This window comes from Chlamydomonas reinhardtii, chromosome 4, assembly GCF_000002595.2.
Source record: "Chlamydomonas reinhardtii strain CC-503 cw92 mt+ chromosome 4, whole genome shotgun sequence".
NCBI lineage: Eukaryota > Viridiplantae > Chlorophyta > Chlorophyceae > Chlamydomonadales > Chlamydomonadaceae > Chlamydomonas > Chlamydomonas reinhardtii.
In genome coordinates, this window is record NC_057007.1 from 660,804 (window position 1) to 680,938 (window position 20,135).

The following is a 20,135-nucleotide window of genomic DNA, read 5'->3' on the forward strand; positions in this document are numbered from 1 at the left end:
CAGGCCGGCTGCCGCGCCGCCCCCGCACCCACACCCACGCATGCACCCGCACCCGCACGCTGCAGGTACGGCGACTCGCACTACAACGCCGCCACATGGCGCAAGGTGGTCGTGGTGAGTTTGGGCGCATCAACATATTTTATTTGTGGGCCACCGCATCCAACTTAAGTCCTTGTGCTTGTGTGATGCTCTGCACATGCACGCTACCGATTACATGCAGCTAGTGTGGCCTGTGCAGCACTCTTGCCCCGTCGCCAGCAAGTCAGGCTGTTGTTCAGTCACATCGATGAGCGCCCATGCTTATACTCTGTGTGACCCTGGCCTTGACCTGTGTCCCCTGCCCCCTGCTAGCTTAGCTTGGTTTGGTTTAGTTCTGCCGCGTGGGGACTATTGTCGCGTGCCCACTCCGTTGTCAAGCATCGGCCACGCTCTCCTCCTCGCTCTATTGCATTGGGTTTGGTTTAGTTTGGGCTGGTATCTACACCCCCCCCCCGCCGTTGGTTACGACTTCGTCAGCAGTCTTCAGTGCATCCTGTACCGCTTTCCCAAACATCCTTGCAACCACGCTCTCCTCCTCGCTCTATTGCATTGGGTTTGGTTTAGTTTGGGCTGGTATCTACAACCCCCCGCCATTGGTAACGACTTCGTCAGCAGTCTTCAGTGCATCCTGTACCGCTTTCCCAAACATCCTTGCAACCACGCTCTCCTCCTCGCTCTATTGCATTGGGTTTGGTTTAGTTTGGGCTGGTATCTACGATCCCCCGCCATTGGTAACGACCTCGTCAGCAGTCTTCAGTGCATCCTGTACCGCTTTCCCAAACATCCTTGCAACCCCCCGCCCCCCGCCTGCCGCCAGGTGAGCCGCATCGTGCACTGGGGTTTCAATGTCATCCACAGCGACGTGGACGTGGTCTGGTTCAGGTGAGGGAGGGGAGGGGCTCACGCGGACTGCGTGAGGCGGGAGCGTGGTCTGGTCCAGGTGCATGGCAGGGGTAATGTGCGGGAGACCACGCGGGGCGCGGAAATTGGTAGGCGGTGCGGGGTTGTGGTTGTGTTACTGTTGGTGGTGTTGGCAGGTTCTGGGCAGAGTTGGTTAAGCGGAGCCACGGACGGATGCAGGGTGTTCGGGAAGGAGCTTGGGGCTTGTATATGGGGGACTCGTACCGCTACCGCACGCGGGCGGAGGGGGGCGTGTAGCTCATGGCGCCATGCACTCGGCTGCCTCCACCCCGGCCTTCTTCTTCTCGCCCCCCCCCCCCCGCCCACAGGGACCCTCTGCCGTACTTCTTGGGCCCCGCAGTGAACAATGTGGACATGGCCGTGTCGAGTGGTGAGAGGGGTGGGGGTGGATAGGGGGTGGGGGTGGGGTGGGGGTGGGGGCGTGGGGTGGGGATGATGGTGGTGGATAGGGGTGGATAAGGGGTGGGCTGCGGGAATACAGGGTAGCGGAAAGCTGCCCATGGAAGACGGCGCAAACGAGAAAGAATGCCAGGCATGTGAAAAGCGGTGGGCGAAGGAAGCGAGGGCGAGGGAAGGGTAAATGTGGCAGCGTGCCGCTGTCCCGCGGTGACGGCGCCCGTGGGGCAGCGCGATTCCCCCACGTCCACCCTTGGCCGCTTGGCCTCCCGCAAGGGGCAGGCGACTCACTCACTCTACGCCGCGCCCTCGCTTCACCTTTCCTCCTGCCCACATACAAACACACACCACAGACCTGATCAGCACGGGCAACCCCAAGGGTGACGAGGGGCTGGAGGTGGGCATGCACCAGCACACCAACTTCAACACCGGCGTCTACTTCGTGCGGGCTACGCCGGGTGAGGCACGAGTGCGGGGCGTGAGGCGTGCGTGTGTGGCATGCTGCTTGATACGCATGCGGCAGTGGCCGGAGCGGCGGCTAGCTCCGTGCCTATTAGAGGTTAGAGGTTCTAGAAGCTCTGGGTTGTAGATCTGCATGTGCGCGCGCACGCCGCCAGCGCACACACCAACGCTCTCGAACCGGCAGCTTTCCTGTACCCCCACTGGCAAGCATCCCTAGCCCTGACCTACACCCCACCGCCAATTCCATCGCCAATCCCCACCCCATCGCCTTCTCCTGACTAGTAATGCCTGGAACCCCACACATACTTCCCCACCCGCAGGCGGCAAGTCGCTGATGGCGGGCTGGTCGTCCATGCGCTCCACCAACTTCCACGACAACGACCAGGTGTGTGTGTGTGTGTGTGGGGGGGTGTTACATTCATGATTGATTGAGAGAGAGAGAAAGCGGCGTTGACGTTGCGTCGTCGAGTCTTTGGCTGGCCGGGACACCCTCCTCCACTCACGTTGGTCACCCTCGCCCCGCCTGCGGCGTTGTTCTCCTTGCCTGGCCGGCAGGTGGGCATCTACAAGTTCATCCGCGGCCGGCCCGCGCGCAGTGACGGCCGTGTGCTGGTGCTGGGGGTGCTGGCGGGCGAGGCGGAGGCGGCGGGGCGGTACGCAGCGGACCCGGAGGCCTTCACACGCAAGACCGTCAGCGTGAGTGATGAGCGGGCGAGGAGCAGAAGGAGAAGGGATGGGGGGAGGAGGGGCGGTGATTTGGGTGGCGGGCGGGTAGGCGGGTGGAGTTTGGGGGGAGGCAAGACGGGCCGCGAGCGGGGGCGGCGGAAGTTGCATGGGGGCATGGGGATGGCCACGTGGCGGCGCGGGGTTGCATGGGCAGTACTTCCAGCGTCCCATGGTGGGCACCTCCAGTCTGGCCTTTGACTGGGCATCAAATGCCACCGTGTTTGCGGGCTCGGGTGGTCGGGTGGCTCATGCCCCTGTGCTGTACCCTGCCGCACCCGCACCCTGCCCCACATCCTCACCCTCGCATCACATAACACCCTGACAGGACCCGCTGCCGGTGTCCACCGAGATGCGGCTGGGCGGGCTGGGCGTGCACATGCTGCTCAACGGATACAGGTGTGTGTGTGTGTGTGGGGGGGGGGGGGGTACATTCACAAGTAATTAAAAAGAAGGGCAGTTGTAGCCAGGGGGGAGCAGACGTGGCAGACGCACCTTACCGGGCATGGATGTTTTGGGGCAGTGCTGGCAGTGCAGGCAGGGGCGATTGCAGAGGTTTTGGATATAACATTGCACGCAACCACCGTTCCCGAGGTCCTGGGCTCTTGCTGTTCCTAACGCTTCACCCCTCACTGTCCAGCAACCCGCTATCCTCGCGTGTTGTACTTCACTTCCCTAACTGCGGACCTTTCTTCGCCTCTCCCTGACGCATCCCCCCCCGTCGGCACTTCACTTCATATTTGATACACACCATCCCATGGATGGCTACACCCCCCCCCCCCCCCCACTTCCTTAACTATTCATGAATGTAACCCCTCCCCCCGGCCCCCGCCGCGCCTGCCCCCTTGCCCTTGCCCAGCTACTTCATCCCCAAGCTGCAGCAGCAGATGAACGTGTCCTCCCTGGGCGTCCACATGACCTGGGTGCCGCTCAGCAAGTGAGCAGCCAGACAGCCGTTGGTCCCCTGTGTGTGTGTGTGTGTGTGTGTGTGTGGGGGGGGGGGGGGTTGCAGGGATGTTTGAAAAAGCGGTACAGGATGCACTGAAAACTGCAGACGAAGTCGTTACCACATGAGCGGCCGTCCGGGCGGCCGCGCTCCAGCTCGTTGTCCCTCCGTGAAGCTGACAGTACCCAGTTAAACTAATAAAAGCGTGGGCGCATGTGGCGCGTACAGCTGGAGACGCTCGGTACCGCAAATGAAACTGTGTTGGGGGGGGGGGGGGGGGATGGGGGAGTGGGTATATGCCCGAGCCAAATGAAAACAGGGGGCAAAAGGGCTGAGCAAGTACGCGCAGGCGCGGGGTCCCATAGATTGTCTACAGGGCCGTACGCTCTGCATCAATCCTGTCGCTGCAAGCGCGCTTCCACCTCCAGCCTCGACGCTGCCCTGCCGCACCACGCCTTGTGTCTTGCCAACCCCCATCTACCCACCTACTCACCCCCTTCCAACCGCCCTTCACAGGGAAGGCAAGTTCCACCGCTTCCGTGACGGCATGTTGTACGACGACCCCCCGGAGTACTACGATGCCCCCGAACGCTATTACCTCACTGCCGACATCGAGGTGGGCGGACGCACACAGCCGCACACGGCCTTTCACAAACAAAACAAGCAGGCTAATAAGTCGTGTGATAATCCTGTTGTACTTGTGCCACATGTGGTCTACATTCGTAGTATTATGTAGTTGCGCTCGCCTCACCACCGTCATTGACGGTCGCCGCCTGCCGCCACGCAAATACCGGTACGGCACACCCCGCAGGCGCCGGCCGCGCCCGAGGGCTTCAACACGTGGCGGGAGACCGAGGACATGATCCAGGTGGGCGGGGCGTGCAGCAGGGCGGGGCGGGGCGGTATTGTTCCCACCATTCCGGCAACAGACGCGAGATACAGCGCTTGGTGGGCGTGGGCTTGGATGGGACCACATGAGACCCTGTTGCGCCTGCACTACTGGCTCTGCCCACCCACGCACCCTGCCGCCCACACAACAGGTGCACCTCAAGAACATGCCGCCCCAGCTTCAACAGGTGCGTGGGTGTGAGGCTGCGTGTGCCTGCGTGTGCCTGCGTGTGCCTGCGTGTGCCTGCACGTACTGCACACCACACACGGAGCGGTGCCGGCTCACAACACAGAGCAACACGGCGCGGGGCCCACAGCAGCAGCAGCAGCAGCAGCAGGGCACCCACTTCAGACGACACTCGGGACGCCAATGCAGCAGCCCCTCCCTCCCCCCACACACTAAAACTGCCGTCGTATACACACATGCGCACACACACATCTGACCGCATCCTTGCCAAAATTTTAACCCTATTGCGCACACACGGCGCAGATGTATCGCGCAATGGCGGTGGCGATGGTGCTGAACCGCACCCTCATCTTCCCCACCCTCAAGTGAGCAGCGCTGCCCATTGTGCATGCGAGTCCCTAGCACAGGCGACTACGGGCGTGGGGCTGGGCGGCAGTCGTCCGGTTTGATCTGGGACTCAGGGCGGGGTCTGCGCTGGCAGTGCACCTGCTACCGCGCTGCATACGTCATCCAGTTCCCCATCTGCCTGCCTGGCTCTATTGCATTGGGTTCGGTTTAGTTTTGGCTGGTACCGTATCTGCAACCCACCTGCCTGCCTGGCCCTGCCCCCCGCCTCTCCCAAACCCCTTTCACTCCCCCCTCTTCTTCTCCCATCCCCCTCCCAATGTACAGGTGCTACTGCTTTAAGAACTGGTTCATGTCGGAGCAGTGCCGCATCCCCGGAGACAAGGTCACGCAGTTCCCGCTCGAGTGCGCGCTGGACCAGGTGTGTCGTCGTGGTGGCGGTGGTGCGTGGGCGGTGGTGCTAGGCCGTGTGGGGCCGGGGGTTTGGATACGTGAAGGGCGGCACACTTGATGTGGGGATGCGGGCTTTGCGCTACAACGCTTGCAGGGGTGATTGACTGCTTGACGACGGAGTGCTTTGCTCTCTGAACAACTCTGGTCGGGAGCCTGCACAGTGGTCGCAACCCCCTCCTCTCCCTCTTCCGCCCTGCCCCTGCCGCAGGTGTTCCGCCCCAAGGTGCTGTACAACTACCCACCCCTCAACACGTCGCAGGGGCCTCAGGTGCGTGCGTGTGATCGAGCAGACGGGCGAGCTGTTCGCCTGGTGGGCTAGGTTTCGGCGCCTCGCCAAAAAGGTAAAGCGCCCGCTGCCGGCCACTGCAACAGCAGCAGCCTATCCCGCTCACCACGACGCGCACGATCTACCGTCCTGCAGCTGCCTTTCAAACGGACCCCTCCTGCAAGCCTTCCCAGGCATAATATCTGAACTTACCTTTGCTCCGCACACACAGAACTTCACGTTCCGCGAGTACAGCATGCTCGACAATCCGCGCACACCCGCGGCCGTCAAGACCGGCCAGGTGCGGAAGCAAGCGGCTGAGCCTAGAGGTCTGGGCATGGACAGCCAGCAACGCGTAACCATGGCGCCAAGAGGGGTGCATGGCGCAGGGGGCCCCTAACCAGCCACCACTGCTGGCGGCCATTGCGGATTCGCCCACTCATCCTAGCAACACCCCTTAACCTTGCTATCTTCTTGTTCGGAACCCTCCCCCTTGTCTTTCTCTGTCCCGGCACAGGTGCTGGTAGTACCCGAGGGCGAGGCGCCCGGGAATACCACCGGCTTTGTGCAGGTGTGAAGTAATGGCAGGGCGGGTTCTGGAAAATAGACTGGGCGATGATTGGTGGCGAGCTTGCAAGGGATGGAGGGTATCAAGGGCTGGGAGCGTCGATACCCTCCCATCCCTTGGGCCCGCCCTGTTTTGCAGACACCTATGCACACTCTCCGACCGCTGCTCACACCATCGCTCACGCCATGCAAGCTCCCATTCGTGACGCTGCACCTGTTCGCCACCGCCTTTGCCTAACTAGTCATGCCTGCATGCCGCCAACCCCGTCCCCCAGGTCCTGTCCATCAAGCCCAACCTGAAGCAGGATGAGCTGGCCAAGGCGCTGGAGCCCATCCACGTGAGTGCCGTATCACAGAGGTGGTAGCTTATTGACTCCTTACTGCCGTGTAGCGTTACAAACCGCCACGGCCCCAGACGAGAATCCCAATCTCTCAAAACCGACAATAGCCTCCACTCATGCCTCAAGCGGCCTAGCAACTCAATCGTGGCCCTCAGCGGCCTCCTAGCTCCGGCCTCGCAGCTCCCGATAACCCCACCAAGTCCGCCGTGCCCGCCCCAGCCCGCCCGTGTTGAGGTTGCACTAGTGGCCGAAAGTGCTGCCAGAGTTTGGTAGTAGTCCTCAACGCCGGGAGGTCATGGTGCGGGCGACGGCAGCCCTGGTGGCTGGGCTTGATTGGCTTCGCGTATGAAGCTCCTCTCGCAAAGCGCTCGGCCCAACGGCCGGTCATGCAAACCAAGGTGCGGTCGGCGGTGATGGCGGCGGCGTTCGTGCCCTTGCGCTACCGAAATCATGTGTCTCGAACACCGCCGCGGAGCGCTCCGCCCATCGCCTAGCTTGCGCACGAACGTACGGTCCTAGTTGCACACTCGACAGCGCTCAATAGAACGAGCTTCGTGCTTCGGGAGATTGGCTGCACGAGCAGCACCATCACACGGGGGTGAGCGCTGCCGGAGGCGCCGCCGGAGGCGCCGCCGGAGGCGCCGCCGGCACCTGCTGCAGGCGCAGGGCGACGCCAACGCGTGGCCTGACAGCGCCACACTCCGTCGGTCATGGGCGGTCAATGGTCACTACCAAAAGACAAGCAGCAATAGGAACACGACTGGCTTTGCAAGGGCCATGATACCAGACTCACAAACGTATCAGGTGCGACAATGGCCACGACAGATGCACACATGCGTTGCCCCGCGTGCGCCAGCCACGCAGACGACGCCGCGAAACACATGCATCCTCTGCTGTCCAGGTGTGTGGCTTCTGGGTAGCTGTGGCCGTCCGTGTGCCCAGGAACGGTAACAGCGCGTGTTGGCACGTGTTGGCACGAAGCACTGGAGACCACGGTACTCTCTACCGGCCCCCAGGGCCATGCCATAACACGTGTTGACGTTGTAGGCTGCATAACCTTGGGAATAATAACAACGTCGTGACTCGAAGCTGGAACAGACTAGCCAACATGAGCCAGGAGAAGGCGCGAGGTGCAACACTTGAGCAGTTTCACGTACGCGAGTCACGCGCAGCATCCTGCCCTTCACCCGCGCCGTCGTGGTGTAAGATGCGGGCAGCCATGCCCAGCCGTGCAGCATGGCCACGAACACCAATTTCTTTCTTTCTAGGTGCCATGCTTGAGATTATTTGCGGTGTCTCGCTCGCCATAAGAGTCACTACCGATCAAGCAGTAAGTACACCCGCATAGCATCACCCCCGGCGGACGCAGGGCAGGCACGCACGTGAATGTTTGCCTCCAAACGCAGCGGGGATGCATGCACACAATGCTCCGTACGTGCCAATACCGTACGCCACGGCGGCTGTGTGGGTGTTATAGCAGGGAGGGCAACATGAAGGGCAACATTAAGGGCAACCCCAGCAAGGCTGGCCTGGTCGAGCGGCGCGGAAGGTTGAAGGATACCCGTTACGCGCAATGTACATATAGTGATAGAAGGCGTAATGATGGGGAAATAAGGAGCACTCGCGGGCCGCGACGGGTTGGATGCGCCGCGGGCCCCGGCCCCAAGGGAGCGAATGCCGGGCGGAGCCTGTCGTTGAGCGACTCGAGGGACGTGCCAGTAGTGAACAGCAGCAGTGGCGGTGGGTCATCCAATGTGAGAAATGATACAGCCACGCCGGCAGCCAAACTCCGCACTGGACCACGTACGGGCACGTTGTGGTACTGCTGTGAGGAGGCCGGGCTGAGTTGGGATGCCGGCCGACCGCCAAGCCCACGCACAGGGCGCTGTCAGCATGGTCACCAACATGTGAGCCTGTGCCGCCATACGCTCTTAGTTGTAATTACACATAGCACACTTGTCGTAGCACTTCGGTAATAAGTACGTAATTGCCCCGGGAGAAGTAAGGCCGGGGCTGAAAGGAACTAAGGTTGGTGCCGTAGGCGTCCACTCGCGAGTGGGCAGGCGACACAGTTGGCATGGGTCTCTGGGTTCATGAGGCATTGACAGAACACGCTGCCCCTGCTATGGCTCTGTCGAAGTAATATGTATGCATACATGTCCACTCATGTCCTAATGAGGGATGGGCAGGGAGCGTGTCGCGTGCCGCACAGCACGCAACTTGAATTGAGGCCATAACATGACACAGATGCCGGGCGTGCCATACAGGCGGCCAACTCCACGGCACAAGTCAGCTTCACGCATCCACAGATACATACATGGCGCCTGACTCTGGGATGGGATCTATCGGTCTGACTGTGGGGTCGATGCTACCCCGGCATGGATCTGGGTTGAACGGTTGGTGGTACCATCGCGCGGGCGTGGTGGGTCGAGTAGCGTGTTTCATGCACGGCACTCCCGCTAACCAGCTACACACCGCAGTGTACCGGTTGTCCAACAAATACATTCAGACCATTCTGGTATCCCACTCAAACCTGCGCCAGTGTCAGGAAAAGCGCTTGCCAAGTCGGCTACCCGCTTGCACTACAGGATGGCGAGCGGTTGACTGGCATGTGTACAGGCGGGGTGGGCCAACAAGAGGGGAGGGTGGATGGGTGCAGTGACTCGGTGGTGGCGAAGGGGCACCACCGCGAGCAGCGACAGCTCAGCCCAACACGCGAACGCCATCCACACCCACCAGGCAGGCTGTAATCCCAGCTCCGACCGTATCTCGCAACACAATATTGGTTGGGCTCATTGCGTGACACAGCGTCCGATGCCTGGTTCCGGGCTGCAGAAAGGAGCCCCGGCATGTTTATGCGTCATGCGGTATTGTTACTGGCTAGGCAATAGCATGCTGGCCGAACTGCACAAAACTCCACATCGCTCATTGAGGGCGAAAGATCCGGAAACAAATTCGGCACTTGGGCCTAGCGCACATATCAAATGCATATAGGTTGGCTCGGGGTGCGTCAGCCAGACTACAAGGGTGATGCCGCGTGATAGCATGATGTGCGTGCGGACCTCAAGACGTACAGGGTGACGCATGATCACGTAAGCCCGCTCCGTTGTCAACACGAAGCAATAGCGAGGCGCAGGCTTGCCGCGCACGGTGCACTCAAGGCGTATTGCGACAGGGCACGCAGCAGGGCACGCACGCAACAAGTCGGAGCGTCCATAACGACAGGGCAGGCAGCATAATTGCATGCGGCACACGGGCCATATCGCAAGACCCATCTCCATAGCACTTGATGCAAGGCGCAAACCCTGTTACTGGCGGCACACACGCCGCATCCGAACGTGGCGCTCAGACCACACAATGTCCACAACGCAAAGGCATGTACAACGAAGACATGTACAACGAAGGCATGTAAGCATTTCAATGCCGTCCATAATCCACAACACAAGAGTGTGGAGCCTGTTGCTTGCGGCACACAGGTCGTATCATAAGGGCACGTATGCCATCAAAGCAAGGGTGCGAAGCCCGTTGCTTGCGGTACACAGGTCATATCATACGGGCACGTATGCCGTGACTTGTCCATTAAACAAGGGTGTGGAGCCCGTTGCTTGCAGCGCACAGGTCGTATCATAAGAATACGTATGTGGCGCATTGTCCATGAAGCAAGGGCGCGGAGCCCGTTCCCTGCGGCACACAGGCCGTATCATGAGGGCACATATGCCGTGAATTGTCCATAAAGCAAGGGCGTGGAGCCCGTTGCTTGCGGCGCACAGGCCATATCATGAGGGCACGTTTGCCGTGAATTGTCCATAAAGCAAGGATGCGGAGCCCGTTGCTTGCGGCGCACAGGCCGTGTCATAAGGGCACGTATGCCATCCATTGTCCATAGAGCAAGGGCACGGAGCCCGTTGCGTGCGGCACACAGGCCGTATCATAAGGGCACGTATGCCGTCCATTGTCCATAAAGCAAGGGCGCGGAGCCCATTGCTTGCGGCGCAGAGGCCGTATCATAAGGGCACGTATGCCGTCCATTGTCCATAAAGCAAGGGCGCGGAGCCCATTGCTTGCGGCGCACAGGCCGTGTCATAAGGGCACGTATGCCGTCCATTGTCCATTAAGCAAGGGCGCGGAGCCCGTTGCTTGCGGCGCACAGGCCGTATCATAAGGGCACGTATGCCGTCCATTGTCCATAAAGCAAGGGCGCGGAGCCCATTGCTTGCGGCGCACAGGCCGTATCATAAGGGCACGTATGCCGTCCATTGTCCATTAAGCAAGGGCGCGGAGCCCATTGCGTGCGGCGCACAGGCCGGATCCCAACGGCACACACGCGAGCTTTCCCCACGGGCACGCGGGCCCTGCGGCCTGGATAGGCGGACAGGAGAAGTACCGCGCCAAAAATCCTGAGGGCCTTGGGGGGAGGGGGTGGCACGATGGAAGAATAATGTGGAATTGTAGAAAGCTATGAACTGTAAAGCGACGGGTAGACACGAAGGCACGGCAAGCAGGACCGCGCATGGCAAGCAAGTAGCCCGCCCGCACAGCTGTGTATGCCCTTTTGCTTTCAGTGACTTGCCGAACGCCTTGTCCGCAACGCTTCACGCGGCTTTGCTCCGCTTGAATGTTCCGCTCTGCTCCGATATGCTCCCGATTGCGGCCCCGAACCAAAGCGTGGTCCAAAGCGCCAGAGAAGCGTTGGAGGGCATTCCCTTACGATCAGGGAGCGAGCGTAATCAAGCTAAGGGGTTCCATTGAGCAGGATCGCGCAACAAAAACGCTGCAACTCCGTTTGAGTGTATATTAAACGCTTTTTCAGTCCATACATGGTAAAGTATAGTTAGAACCAGGTATAGGATTGCAAAGAAAGTCCGGAAATGTAGGGAATGTTTAAGTGCGACACACTGAGGTCACCGTCCCGGCAGAGGGACGATCCGATAATACAGTACAGAAGCACAACGGCAGATAAGGCGCCGTGTGCTCCTGACGCCTACAAGACCCAGCTCGGTCCGGCCCCATGCAGGCACGTACCCGAGCGTCCTGCACCGTGCGTGACTTTAACGCAACACGGCAGTTACGTCGCAATAACTAGACTTATCTCCACTGCGCTGCGATAAGTCAGCGCTTATCCCGCCAGCTGGCTTGCATAGTGCCTTGGCGACATGGGGAGCTTGGCGGCACCAGTGGCACCAGTTTAGAGCAACACTTCAGCACGGGTGCAGGCCGACTGGGGTGCCACCGAGGAAGAATGGCCAGTGCTCTTCAGTTTCTCTTTTGATTGCTCGCTGACACTGAGTCCCGCTCTTGCGCCCTCCACGCACAGGATGCCAAGGTGATTCGGCTGCGCCACGTCATGAAGTTGTTTGGCGGCTTCGACGACCAGGTGCGGCGGGGTGGGCGGAGCAGGTCGGGGTGCATGCAGCTGGGGTTGCAGGTGTTGAGGGGGGTCCAACGTGTATCAGCGGAGCAGTTGCCCGTTGCACAGGCCCATCCTAGTTGTGTATCCTCCGTGGCCTTTCTGTTTTTTCTCCGTCCTCAATCTTCCTCATTTCAGGCTGTCGCCTCCTTACACTCAAACCCGCCCACCACCCCCCTGGCACACAGGTGCTAAAAGCGTCATTTGAGGCGTTTGCGAACGCGGTGACGGCCAACTGGTGCTGCCGCGACGAGCCGTACATCAAGAAGGGGCTGCAGCGCAAGGTCAAGATGGTCATGGCCTGGTAGAGGCCGAGGCCGAGGTAGAGGCCGAGGTAGCTGCAGTGTTCAAGGTAGCAGTAGAAGTTGAGGAAGGCATAGCGGTGGCGGTCAGTCGGGAGCCACTTCGACTGGCGGGTGGTGCATGCACTGGCATGCTTATGGACACGGTTGGGAGATTGGAATTGGGTCCATGGGACTGAGACAGGCAGATGAGAGTAAATGTGCCGTTGCCGCGTGTGGCTGTCAGCCGCATGGCAGGCGGCAACTGGAGGGCAGCCGCAGCAGGAGTGACATTGAGCGCGGGCATTATTTTGCAACGCCCGAGGTTCGAATACCGGTAGCATCATACCTGTTTTGTACAGCGCTGTTGATCCATTAAGCTGCTAGGTTCAATATTTTGCTGTTTCCGGGAGCTGCATGGAACACTCGGGCTGTGAGGCAAGTTCTACCCATGTGATGAACAAGATGACCAGGGCAGGCAGCGCTAGCCATGGGTCAGCAGCTTGGGTAGTAGCAGTTGCATGAGTGCGCCTTTGGCGAGCAAGGTTTAGGTGACCCGTCTGGAGGGACACGGGCTGGCGAAAGTACCTATGCTTGCGACAATACGTCGGGCGTCTGAGCATGCAAGTACACGAAGACCATTTAATGCTGACGAGGCTCAACATGGATCCCTGGCAGGAGTAGCTATGGTAACTGCGGGTGGCTTTGGGCGTGTGATGGGGCAGGGTTTAGGCAAGTTGGCGAGGTCGCGGGGTGGCTTTGGGCAGCTTTGGGCAAGTTGGCGGGGTGGCTTTGGGTAGCTTTGGGCGTGCAACTTAGTATCTTACGCCCTCTCCTGTGCACCGTAATATTGCCGACTGCGCGTGATGCTGCGCTCGGCAATGACTCTGAAGGACGATACATGGCAATTCGCATAGATGTAATCAGGCCAGGGGACACATTGTTGGACGCGAGGCCGCATGCACACGTGCCACGACACACCACGACCCCCGAGCTGCAAGCACCCAGCGACCATCGAGTGCTGCCCGGGACAAACTTGAATTAGGGGACGTGAACCTACCACACAGGTGCACACATGCACCCGGCGGAGTCGGCGTATTACTGGGTCCAGGGTGCGCTACTTCAAGCAAGGGCCTGGGCAGTGAGGCAGTCAGGGCTTGCAGTGCACGAGTCATGTTACGCATTCACACGTACACGCTCAAGCTCGTATGATACAATGTGGCGTGTTATGTTGTTTTCTACACGCTCAAGTCTAGATGGAACGTCCTGGGCACACCTGAACTGCTGGGCCCAGCTTTGCCTTCCTCACGCCATACACTCTGGAAACAAGGTAATTGGGAATAAATTTACGTTTGACAATAGTGCCAGGTCCCAGAACACTAATGAAGCGGGCTGCAAGAAACCGGGCCCAGACCGGCCAGGACCGGCCTGCCCCATGCAGCCTCGCTCGGCGGGTCTAACCCCCCCGCGCCCTTTCACAGTACATATAGACGATTCAAGCGACTGAAGAGCAACTGGTTCATATTACAAAGTGACTTTATCAAGGTCTTTGCTGAGCCCTACACGCGTCTTATCACACAACATGCCTTCCAAGCGCCCTCGCTCCGGGCCCGCCAATGTCAAGCCGACTCCAACGGAGCTCCATGAGGCTGTCTTGAAATGCACTCTTTGCAACAAGCTCATCGACCCAGTGGATGACTACCGGTGAGGGCCTGTCGCGTCACACACGTCGCGTGTGCTGAGGTGCTGGTCGTTTCGCGAAGCACGTTTGTCCTGTCATTGATTCCATTGTTCAATTCCCTTGAATCCCTTAGACTCAGTATGGATTCTTCCGTGAGCGTACGTCTGGTTGCCGCCGTTGATTTCGCGAGCCATCTCTCCCTCAACTCTGCCTGCAGAGACATACTACTAACCGTGTGAAAATGCTGACCATCACCGTAGGTTGCTGGACTGCGGCGTTTGCAATCGTGACGACAATTGTGTCCACGAAGACTGCATTGGCACGTACCTCAAGAAGGAAGGCAGGGACCAAGCTCAGAAGGTACGTGAGCGCAGGGGTGTAACCTGCATTGTCGATGCACAGTAGGCTGCTCACAAGTATATTTGCTCTGGGCTCGCACCCTTGTGCGGCACGCAAGTGTGGGGATTAGGCCATTAGGGAACGAAAAAGCACCTGCGTGCCAAATCCATAACACAAAATACATGCTAAACTCCCTTCTTCCCCCTGCTATCCGCCCCCTTTCTGCGCAGACGGGCTTCAAGTGCCCTACTACACTTGCCAATGGGAAGTCCTGCAAGGGCCACATCTCCAAATCCCATCCCCATGTGGCAAGCAATGAGAAGAAGAAGGAGGCACGCAGGGCCCCATCACAACCCCGCCACAACTCGACCCCCCATGGTGGTGCCACTAAGGCCACTGCCAAGGGCTCTGTTGTCCAGGCTGTCAAGGCTGCCATGACACAGCAGCTTGTGGTCAAGCCATCATCAGGACCCAGCTCCACCCGCTTCTCCCCTCCCCTTCCTCCTGCCCAACCAAGCAACAACTTCACGCTGGGTGACTTCTTCACCTGGGCGTTGCCTGCTGCCCCTTCTGCCACCAACACAACGCCTCCTGCCCCTCTTCCTACTACCACAACCTCCTGTGGCAATGTCTGGCTGGATCGCACCCGCCAGGCTTATGCCAAGGGCCTGACTGTCCCCCAGGGACACCAGGCCCAGCAGGTGGTCAGTGCAGAGACACAGCTCCTGCAGCAGCTGAGCGAGCGCAGTGAGGAGGCTGAGGACGCGGTTAGCTTTGACTCTGCTAACGAGAGCCTCACTTTGTCCGCCACCAGTGACAGCACCTCCAGCGGCACCAGTGTCTCCGTCCCCAGCAGTGCCACCTTGTGCATGCTGCTGGGCAACCTGTCCTTGGATGCGCCCACACTGCTGGGCAGCCCTGGCAACCTTGGCTCCCACCTGCCTTCTCCTTCAATGGACAAGCCCCAGGTTCAGGAGCTGGTGGTGCAAGAGCTGGACCAGGTCAGCACTGTCATCTGCAGCAAGGTGGCCAGTGTCACCACCATCCGCAACCTGATCTGCAGTGGCCAGCTGGCTTGGCTGACACCCGTGGCCACAGAACTGCAGCAGGTCATGATGGCAGCGGCAGGTGGTGGCCAGGTGCTGTACTGCAGCCTCATCAATGGTGATGGCAGCAGCAGCCTTCCCAATGGTGACACAACTGACCCCATTGTGGCTGTGCAGCCTGTCTTTGAGCTCTCCATCACCCCCACCAGCCTGCCCAGCTGTCCCATGGCTTTGGACCTGACCCAGACCATGGGTATGAAGGTGGTTCGTGACCCTTGCACCCTGGCCTGCTACAACCCTGAAGACTGTTTTGGCCCTGGCTACAGCCTGGTGGGCTTCAAGGTGCTCCTGCCTGAGGCCGGTGAGGAGATGGAGGGTTCCAACAGCAGTGTGTCCAAGCAGTCTGTAGTGGCCCAGGGTGTGCCTATCCGCCGTAGCCAAATCCTGGCAGCAGGTGGTATGGCCAGTGCCAGTGAGGCCCCCCAGGTGGCCATTGGTGCCACCCCGGTTAGCACCCAGTCCTTCCTGACTGAGTCAGATGATGAGCTGGCTCTAGAGCTAGGTCGCCTGTGTGGCTGCAGCTGCTGAAGGGGTGGCTATGCTTGGCTGCATGTTGAGGCACAGAGTCTGTACTGGACCTAGGTGATGCATAGTGTTACATGATGGTGCATGGGGGTTGGTGGCTTGGCTAGGACTCATGCCCCTAGCTTGATGGACGGTGGGCGGCCAGACAGGGGAAGGTATTGTCTTTCTGAGCCCGTGGAGGTCTTACAGAACAAGAGTGCAGTGTGCCTCTGCGGTTGAACTGCAATCTGTTTTGGGGATACGGTATTGTGGTACCGATGGATGCAATGCAAAGACATGCAGAGACATTGGGGCGAGATATGAACACGAGGATCTTGCAATGTAATTAATATGCCCTGCTGCTGGTAAATCAATCGGCACCTGTCTGTTGTGCGGGCTTGGTGTTCACAGCATTAGGGCATGTGGGCATCTCAGCAAGATTCAGTTGGTGGGGTGTGTGTGCAGGATTCTTGCCACCCTCCCCCCACACACACACCTGAAGGGGCCTAGCCGGCATGAGCTGCCATCTGCTTAGCATTTATGGATAGCAATTTGCAGTCGATGCCTAGCCAATTCGAAGGCGGTGGGGGCAGTGGCGTGGGGGGCGCGGCCATCGTGTCATACGGACATATCAACATGTTGTGTAAACTTGATGTGCACAGCAAGTTTCCCTCGTAATACGTTTACTACACATAATGTGCTGCATTGTAAGCAACCTAACACAGTAGTAAACGGGCTGACAGCCAAAGCAATCCAGTCAACTTTGTGTCTGCCCACGCTCTGTACCAGTAGATCACTTTATAGGCAATTGATGCGCATTATGGATATGTTGAAGCAGCTAGGGCACAAGTCTGTGCGTTTTTGAGGCCGCGCGCTCAAAGTTTGGCCGCGCGTTAACTGACCAGCTCGCTATCAACTTCCATCTTTATCCCGTCAGCATGGAGCGCAATTACGCGGTAATCTTGGACTATGCAGTACGCTTCACTTGCACACAAGCTTGAGCTTGCGTCGATGAAGTCACCCCGCGTCTTCTCGTTGAGCACACACAGTCTGCTGCTCACGCTGCTCTCTAAACATCGCTGCAGGGGGGCTACTCTGGAGGCGGGCAGCCCAGCAACCTCGTTTCTTCAGGTGTGTGCATGCCCGCGGCCCCGCGTTCCCTCCGTGCTCGTCGTGGAAGCGCGTGATGGTGAACCAAGCCGTGATTCATTGTCAGCAAGCAAGCCTGACATCGCTGCCGCCCGCTGCTTTCATCCCGGGGTCTCACCTATCGTTCAGGCCGGCGTGCCGGAACCGTTCGGACCGGCACGCCCGATGCCGCCCCAGCGGCGGGCGGCTACGCGGGCGCAGGGGCTGCAGATGATGCGGCATCGCACCAGGCGCGCTTCGGTCGGCGGGCGTCGCCCGGAGCCTACCCCTCCGGTGGGTGTGCGTTGGTACCAGTATGTGTCACGCAGCGCTGCGTCATTCCTTCATAGTGCCGCTCCCTACACGTCCCTACGCTTGGGCAAGTGACACCGTTTCTGCACCGATGATTGTGTATGTTCACTGGGTTTATGTCCAAGCCTGCAATGTAATTCCTCACTCTGTTCATAGGCGGGGGCATGGACATGGAGCCGCCCCGCGGAGGAGCCAGCGGCTACACCCCATCCGCGGCCGCCGGGGCGCCGCGCGCAGCCGGCATCCCACGCTCCGGCGCGGCCGCAGGCGCCTACTCCGCCTCACCCGCCGCGTCCTCAGCAGCAGCAGCAGCAGCAGCAGCAGCGCCACCCCCAGGGGCGGCAGCGGCAGGACCCAGTAGCAAGCTCTCGGGGCTGCAGCGCCTGAAGGAGGCGGCAGCGTCTCGCCTGGTCAGTCGCATCCCCAGTGGGGGGCGGCATGCGCCTGGTGAGTGAGGAGGCTGCGGGCCGAGGATTCTTGTGCTAGCAGGTAGCAGCATGGGTTGATGTGCACATGTAACGGATGTGGGCATGCGTGCCAGCTCTTGTACTGGGTGCAGGGCGTTTTGTGTCGGGTGGCGGACCTGGCTAGCGCGAACTCTCTCAACCCACTACCGGCCTTCCCCAATCCTCTTCCCGCCTCTGAATTCCTTGCAGAGTCTGCCGGGTACGTGCCCTCAGCCATGACCCACCAGGCCCCGGCCCGGCCTGCGCCCCTGCGTGCCGGCTCTGGCGGCGGTGGCGGCGCCTCCTCGGGCACCTCTGCTGCCGGCCGGCCACCCTCCACTGGCTCCTCAGGCTACGGCTACAGCTCCAGTGCTGCCGCCGGTGCAGCCGCGGGCCGGCCGGGGTCGGGCCGGAGCGCGTCCACTGGAGCCGCGCTTGGCGCCGGCAGCAGGGCACCCGGGGCGAGCAGCGGGTACGGGTATGGGTCCAGTGCGGCGGGTACCTCGTCCACCTCGGCGAGTGGACGGCCGCCGTCAGGGAGCGGTGCCGCGTCCGCGGCTGCGGCGTCTGCAGCTCGCCCCTCGGCCTTGGCGTCGCTGGCGGCGCGGCGGCAGCAGACGGCGGAGCCGGCAGCGGCTCCGCCGCCGCGGGCGCCTCCGGCAGCGGCTCCGCCGCCGCGAGCGCCTGCGGCAGCGGCTCCGCCGCCCCGCGGCCTTTCAGGCCCCATCCGCGCGCCGCCGCCACCAGCCCCGGCGCCCTCGTATGGCGGTGGTGGTGGAGGCTACGGTGGAGGTGGTGGCTTTAGCGGCGGCGGCGGCGGCTTCGATGCGGGTACCATTCCGCCGGGTGCGGACGACCCCGGCCCGACGGGCCCCATGGTGGAGTGCCCCTCGTGCGGGCGCAGGTTCAATGAGCAGGCCTACTCCAAACACGCCAAGGTACGGCATCGTTGGTCTTGCACGAGATTGGGATAGGAAATAGGCGGTACGCACGAGCAGGGCATAACACATCGCTCGTCATGCGTGGTTGGGATGGGACGGCGACAAGAAGACACGACAAGGTGGTTACAGCTGAAACGGCATTGCTGCGGGCGCAGATGTGCTAGGAATTTCCGGGAGGCGCTTTTGTGCTTAGTCCCTTAATCTTGCTGTCGCCCTCGTTCCGCATCCTGCAGATTTGCGAGAAGGTGTTTGCCCAGAAGCGAAAGCCGGTCAACATGGCAGCTAAGCGACTTGAGGGTGAGCTTGGGAGTATGGCGGCAGGCAGCGAGGAGGTTCTGGGTTGTAAGGAGCGACGGAAGTGGTCAGGCAAGGGGGCTGCCACACGAGGCATGCACGACACGAACACACCAGTCTTCCCCAGTCATGATGGCCAACTTGTCCTCCCCAACCCTTCAACCAAAGCCCCCAACTCTGGCCTTACCTTGATCTGTCCAGCACATCACTGGTGTCGCCTGCTCACCCACCCAACCACCACCCAACCACCACCCAACATCACCCAACCACCACCCAGGCTCTGAGGCCGCCAAGTTCTTCGACATGCGCAAGGGGGTGCCCAAGAGCGAGGCCAAGGGGGCGGCAGGGCCACCCGGCAAGGCAGCGCCCGGCCGAGGCGCGGGGGCTGCTGGCGGGACGCGGCTGGACGACCGGCCGCTCCCCGGGTCCAAGGTGCGTGTGTGTTGCGGGGTGCTGAGCGGATAGGTAGGTGCCGGCTCTGGACAATATTCGCACCTAGGCTTGCGAGCATGGGGTTCTCTTCCCCTGTGATCACATTACCAACTGCCACTGCGCAAACGACGACTGCAACTGAACTGGCTAGGTGTCAACACCCCACGTGGTTGTGCCCGTCCTGGGCCTTCCCTCCCCTTCCGCATCCTCTCGTCCTGTGCACCTGCCCATCTGCCCGTCCGCATGCCCCTACCCCCAGATGCCCAAGTGGAAGGCCCAGTCCGAGCAGCTGCGGCAGGCCATGGCCGCAAACAAGAGGATCGCGGACGCGGCGGCTCGCGGCGTGGACATCAAGGTGCGGGGGGCCGCGGTATGCTGGAAATCGCGGAGCGGTGGGCCTGGGCCAGGGGCCGGGTTGCATGGGATGGTGATAGCACGGGGCTTCCGCGTTCCGGTTGGTCAGGGTGAGCTCATCTGAATGAGCAGGGGGGGGGGGGGGGGGCGCCCAAGGAGGCGTTGCATGACGGGCACTCCCTCGGGGGGGCCGGCTGGGGACACATACCGTATACGTGCAAAAAAATATCGAAAAGCATGAGCGCTGTTGATATGTAAAAACTTACGTTTCTACGGGACTGGTTCCCCAGGATGTCAAGTTCACCCCCACCCCCCCAAAAAAGGACAACCGGGGGGTGTGGGGGGGTTGGGTATGGTTGTGGGGGGTGTGGGCGTGG

At 60.6% G+C, this 20,135-nt stretch overlaps 3 protein-coding genes across 4 annotated transcripts in view; all 3 read left to right on the forward strand.

The window, feature by feature from the left end:
- The window catches only part of CHLRE_04g217949v5 (uncharacterized protein), a 19,644-nt gene extending 6,488 nt beyond the window's left edge, over window positions 1-13,156 (forward strand). The window contains exons 8-26 of the mRNA XM_043061784.1: window positions 66-114; window positions 857-921; window positions 1,269-1,330; window positions 1,710-1,814; window positions 2,139-2,203; window positions 2,374-2,514; window positions 2,870-2,940; window positions 3,401-3,478; window positions 4,004-4,103; window positions 4,299-4,355; window positions 4,528-4,563; window positions 4,866-4,927; window positions 5,235-5,328; window positions 5,569-5,628; window positions 5,858-5,926; window positions 6,143-6,196; window positions 6,468-6,530; window positions 11,848-11,907; window positions 12,129-13,156. Of these exons, the coding sequence (XP_042925040.1) occupies window positions 66-114; window positions 857-921; window positions 1,269-1,330; window positions 1,710-1,814; window positions 2,139-2,203; window positions 2,374-2,514; window positions 2,870-2,940; window positions 3,401-3,478; window positions 4,004-4,103; window positions 4,299-4,355; window positions 4,528-4,563; window positions 4,866-4,927; window positions 5,235-5,328; window positions 5,569-5,628; window positions 5,858-5,926; window positions 6,143-6,196; window positions 6,468-6,530; window positions 11,848-11,907; window positions 12,129-12,248 (1,411 nt within the window). The 3' untranslated portion in view covers window positions 12,249-13,156. The remainder of the gene's footprint in view (window positions 1-65; window positions 115-856; window positions 922-1,268; window positions 1,331-1,709; window positions 1,815-2,138; window positions 2,204-2,373; window positions 2,515-2,869; window positions 2,941-3,400; window positions 3,479-4,003; window positions 4,104-4,298; window positions 4,356-4,527; window positions 4,564-4,865; window positions 4,928-5,234; window positions 5,329-5,568; window positions 5,629-5,857; window positions 5,927-6,142; window positions 6,197-6,467; window positions 6,531-11,847; window positions 11,908-12,128) is intronic.
- Window positions 13,157-13,562: 406 nt separating this feature from the next.
- Window positions 13,563-16,574, forward strand: CHLRE_04g217951v5 (uncharacterized protein). Its single transcript, XM_043061786.1, has 3 exons — window positions 13,563-13,925; window positions 14,163-14,262; window positions 14,472-16,574. Exons 1-3 carry the CDS (start codon window positions 13,804-13,806, stop codon window positions 15,873-15,875), a joined length of 1,626 nt encoding a protein of 541 aa, XP_042925041.1. The 5' UTR covers window positions 13,563-13,803; the 3' UTR covers window positions 15,876-16,574.
- A 68-nt stretch (window positions 16,575-16,642) lies between these two features.
- CHLRE_04g217952v5 (uncharacterized protein) overlaps window positions 16,643-20,135 on the forward strand; it is a 4,859-nt gene continuing 1,366 nt past the window's right edge. The window contains exons 1-9 of one of the 2 annotated variants that reach the window (XM_043061787.1): window positions 16,643-16,807; window positions 16,937-16,982; window positions 17,130-17,273; window positions 17,448-17,738; window positions 17,948-18,675; window positions 18,912-18,975; window positions 19,250-19,404; window positions 19,664-19,759; window positions 20,049-20,093. In XM_043061787.1, the coding sequence (XP_042925043.1) occupies window positions 16,790-16,807; window positions 16,937-16,982; window positions 17,130-17,273; window positions 17,448-17,738; window positions 17,948-18,675; window positions 18,912-18,975; window positions 19,250-19,404; window positions 19,664-19,759; window positions 20,049-20,093 (1,587 nt within the window). In that variant the 5' untranslated portion in view covers window positions 16,643-16,789. The remainder of the gene's footprint in view (window positions 16,808-16,936; window positions 16,983-17,129; window positions 17,274-17,447; window positions 17,739-17,947; window positions 18,676-18,911; window positions 18,976-19,249; window positions 19,405-19,663; window positions 19,760-20,048; window positions 20,094-20,135) is intronic. The other variant, XM_043061788.1, reaches the window with a different exon arrangement.